At 44.6% G+C, this 5,000-nt stretch overlaps 1 protein-coding gene across 1 annotated transcript in view; it reads right to left on the bottom strand.

Annotated features, from left to right (window-relative positions):
• Positions 1-5,000, bottom strand: part of aacs (acetoacetyl-CoA synthetase) — a 63,470-nt gene that overhangs the window by 20,713 nt on the left and 37,757 nt on the right. The window contains exon 7 of the mRNA XM_079516038.1: positions 3,868-4,021. Within this exon, the coding sequence (XP_079372164.1) occupies positions 3,868-4,021 (154 nt within the window). The remainder of the gene's footprint in view (positions 1-3,867; positions 4,022-5,000) is intronic.

Here is a 5,000-nt window from a genome sequence, read left to right as displayed (position 1 = left end):
AAACTATAGGCTTCTAGTCTCCATGTTTAGAAGAAAAACACAAACTACAGGCTTCTAGTCTCCATGTTTAGAAGAAAAACAATAATAAGATAATAAAGAGGAATACAAACCTAGAATACTATACACTGAACCCATGCTGTACCATAACCAGGTGCTTGTTTTTGCTATTTTCCATTGTTTAAAAAACATAATGGGCCCCATCTTGCACTAAGGCACTACATTTGGGGATTTAGCACTGCGTAAGAGGCGTTCCCCCGTAAAAAAAGAAGTTATACCGTATACCCCAGCCTAAATCCCTAAAACACCTCCGCTACCCGTTACATTAGGTGTGGTTTGGTCGTTACAATAAGGAAACCAATCGCCGTGCCACATGCCATTACCTTTAACCCATTTTGGGGCGGGAACCCCTTTTGGTGTTAGCATTATGTTGTGCTTTAGCTATTGAGAAATAGCAGATCTACAAGCTCATAGCGCGCCACCGAGTGGCGCGCTACGAGCTTGTAGGTCTGCTATTTTTGAAAAATCGAAGAACGACTGACATAGAAACATAGCTTTTTCAGAAAACTGTCAGGATATAGAAGACATTTGTAGAATCTGATCTCAGGTCAAAATGGTTTAACATATTATGCGAATATATGGCAAGTTTATGCAGAATATAGCCTATGCTGCATATATATGCCATATTCAGGTTCATATATGTGCATATATGTGGATAAATAGGAAATATATGTCTCTATATAGCTTATGCAATTTATATTTCCATGTGGGGGGGGTGCGTCAGATAGGTCGGAAGGTAACAGGGGGTGCATGGCCAAAAAGGTTTGGGGACCGCTGGTCTACGTGTTACTGATTGTGGGGACTTTTAAATGATTGTAATCCATTAAATATTTGCTGCACAATGGAGTGATGAAACTGAACAGCGAGTGGAAACGGCACAATGCATGGCACAAAGCTAATTACTTCTTTGACTAGACAATTATATAAACACAATGGACACAAGGAACTGACACTAGTGCTGATTATAGTAAAATTACAATCACAGATATTTGTGGAGAATGAAGACGGAACGAGACCTCTGAGCTGTGAGTGTTCTGACAGAACGAGACCTCTGAGCTGTGAGTGTTCTGACAGAACGAGACCTCTGAGCTGTGAGTGTTCTGACAGAACGAGACCTCTGAGCTGTGAGTGTTCTGACAGAACGAGACCTCTGAGCTGTGAGTGTTCTGACAGAACGAGACCTCTGAGCTGTGAGTGTTCTGACGGAACGAGACCTCTGAGCTGTGAGTGTTCTGACGGAACGAGACCTCTGAGCTGTGAGTGTTCTGCAACAATGTGCGTCGAGGCAGCTCCAACTCAGGAGAGCCTTCTTCTATCAAACGGAATTCGCATTGATGAGGCACTTTCCGTGTGGGCAAGATAGCAATTCCCCCATTTAGACCTGAGGACTATTCTACAAATGTTTTCTAAATCATCTGAAAACCCTATGTTTCTAAGTCAGTGGTGCTCAACCTTTTTCATGTCAAGGACCCCCAGAATTATCTCTATTTGGCCACGGACCCACATCTGAAAATATGTTGTTCCAGGGACCCACAGAAGCAAAGATTTGAGTTAAAAACGTTCGCTCTGAAATAATATACAGTATATTCAAACATTTGCGCCACTCGGTGGCACGCATCAACACGCCTACAGACACACCTCCACCCGCAAATAAAGGTGTCGGCAATAATGCATAGTGGGTAGTGTGGCCGCAAGATACCCTTTCCGGTAGTGGAAGCTCCTAAATGCGTGATTCACGGATTGTGGTTAATGCTGGCGGGTAAGGCATGGCATATACGATAGAGGCAAATGCGTATATTTCTTGGGCTTTTCAACCATCTGTTGTTTTACTTTTTGTGGTTTTTATGTCTTTTGATATTGACGTGGCTCAGTCATTATCGTTTTACGCACATTAACGCAGGCGTACAGTACGTACCAATTCAACACATTAACGCAGGCGTACGTACCAATTCAACACATTAACGCAGGCGTACGTACCAATTCAACACATTAACACAGGCGTACGTACCAATTCAACACATTAACACAGGCGTACGTACCAATTCAACACATTAACGCAGGCGTACGTACCAATTCAACACATTAACACAGGCGTACGTACCAATTCAACACATTAACACAGGCGTACGTACCAATTCAACACATTAACGCAGGCGTACGTACCAATTCAACCAATTCAAATGTTGAACATGTTCCACAATGTTTACGTTCACGTTCAATTTACTTCATGGACATTTTGGATATTTTCCTCGCTAAGACGTGTGTGCGTGCGTGTGTGTGTGTGTGTGTGTGTGTAGTAGTGTACCTGCGTTTGATGGAAAAGTTACACATCTGTTGACTGTTGGGGGGGGTCACACTAGGGAAACTCTGGTAACCGATGTGACCTGTGCGTGCGTGCGTGCGTGCGTACGTGCGTGCGTGCGTGTACGTGCGTGAGTCTCCCTTGTGAATATGATCACGTCTAACACTAGAGGCGTCGCTGTCGGGTAAAAAAAAAATCATTCCGTTAATTTATTTTGTATTTATTTTAGGTAAAAGCACAAATCTTATGCAGACAGCAGTACTCTTGCATGATGAAACAGGGCATTCATTTATGGAGAAAAAAACAACAACCAAAACAAATAAAAAATATGGTCATGCTATGTTTGTGCGCGGCAGCGTTCGACAGGGCAACATTTTCGATGCATTTTGATGATGCTCTAATGTCATTCAACGCTGCAATCTCCAGCAAGCTGTGCACGGGATGGACGTAATACGCGAGTGCTCTCCTGCTGCTTTAATTGTTTCCGCTTCAGGACCATTTTTCCCGACGCTAATGCGCGTCAGCGGAGCATGAAAACACACCGACCACTATGTAAATACACGCTCGCCATAAAGAAACCCATGCATGATTATGTTAATGGAAGCTCTTTGTTTTGGCCATGATTTCAGTTTCAGTTTGAAGGTGCAGGCTAGCGGAGCGCACGGTAAAATCCTCAGTTCGTGTAACCCAATTGAACCCGCAAGGGAACAGGCAACACATGTACATTTCCTTAACATCTGAGAGCTAATTAAGTTGTCCTTTTCTTATGTTCTTACAGTCGAAAGCTCGGTCGGCTTTCGACGCTTCCCTACGACTTGTGACCCGATGTGACCGTGTTCCCACCGGCCATTCAACAGCAGATTTAACAGTGTACCCACCGCCCATTCAACAGCAGATTTAACAGTGTACCCACCGCCCATTCAACAGCAGATTTAACAGTGTACCCACCGCCCATTCAACAGCAGATTTAACAGTGTACCCACCGCCCATTCAACAGCAGATTTAACAGTGTACCCACCGCCCTTTCAACAGCAGATTTAACAGTGTACCCACCGCCCATTCAACAGCAGATTTAACAGTGTACCCACGAGATCCGACACACCAAAAACATCCGACATGCGGAAACAACGTTCGGACATGCGGTCGAACATGCGCTGCTCCCGTGCTTGCGGTTAGGGTTAGAGGTAGGTTGTCGGTCTAATGACAGTCAAACCAATAGTATGTCGGAACTAAAGCCTGTACCCGTGGGTCTGGATTGGATTTTGAGATGAAATGTAAAGTAAAGTCTGTTAACATTTCATCTCAAAATCCAATCCAGACCCAGCCGTCAAATTATAGACCCGCTGCCCCGCCCCCATTACCCGTGATTACATAAATATTATGGCCTACAGACAGAGTCACTCAATGGAGAAAAAAAAGTGTGTGTGTCTGTGTGTGTGTGTGTGTGTGTGTGCACATGTGCGTGAGTGTGCGTGCGTGCACATGTGCGTGAGTGTGCGTGCCCTCACCCCAGCAGAGTGGACCATGCATTTGGGGGCTCCCGTGGTACCAGAGGAGTACATGATGAACAGAGGGTGGCTGAACGGAAGCTGCTCAAACTCCAGCTGAGGATACTGGTCCCCGTCACCGCGGCCCGACGCCAGGAAGTCTTCTAAATATACACTGAGAGAGAGAGAGAGAGAGAGAGAGACAGAGAGAGAGAGGGGGGGGGGGGGGGGGGGGGGGGGGTAACCGTCAGGCTGTATGTTATTCACTCGTCGTCTCTGTGTATCGTTGCTGTGTTTTCACACAAAAAAAGTCACACAAAAGCATCAACATTGGATCTGTGCACTTGCAATGCGGCGCAAAGCGTCACGTTTTCAGCTTGTAGCTCTACTACTTTTCCTACTATTCCCCTAGTGTCCACCAGGGGGTGATGAAAGTGTACAAATGTGAAATGAAATGAAATGAAATGAAATCTATATTTACCCAGGGTATCTGGGCTAAGCTCAAGAACTTGTTTCCAGCCAGGCCCTGCTCATAGAACACATTTCATCGTAGTGGTTGATGCCTTGTTCAAGGGCATTTCAGCGGTGGTAATTTTAACGTGTCGGACGGCTGATTCGAACTGGGAACCTTCCGGTATCTAGACCGCGCCGCTATCCGTTCGGCCACCGCTGCCACAATTGCCTCCCTTGATGTATTAACGACCATCACCTGGGCACAGTCAGACACATACAGCTCCCCTCTGCAGGCCTCTACTACTGAAAGGGACTGCATGGAGTGTCTCATTTCTCTGAATAACCAAATCTTGGACCCCACACACTCAAGAGTTACAAATGGATCAAAAGATAGATAAATAAATGAAAGGACCAATAGAAAACATTCAGCCACTAGATGTCACACTTTCACAACGATGACGCGCAAGAATATATTTAGGGTAAAAGAGCTTGTGAGCTTGTAAATCTGCTATCTTCACAGAATGTTCATATTATTGCATTTGTTACCTTCCGGTTGTATTCTTTTGCAATTCCTTATAATCAGGATGCCAATAAAAACAAGTCACCATCTCGGTCTCTCTCTCTCATATATACATATATATATAGGCCTATATATACACACATATATATATATTTTTTTTTTAGAAATGAAATGTGAGCTG

The sequence above is a fragment of the Electrona antarctica genome (assembly GCF_951216825.1).
Source record: "Electrona antarctica genome assembly, chromosome: 12".
NCBI lineage: Eukaryota > Metazoa > Chordata > Actinopteri > Myctophiformes > Myctophidae > Electrona > Electrona antarctica.
This window is presented reverse-complemented; position numbering and strand designations above follow the sequence as displayed.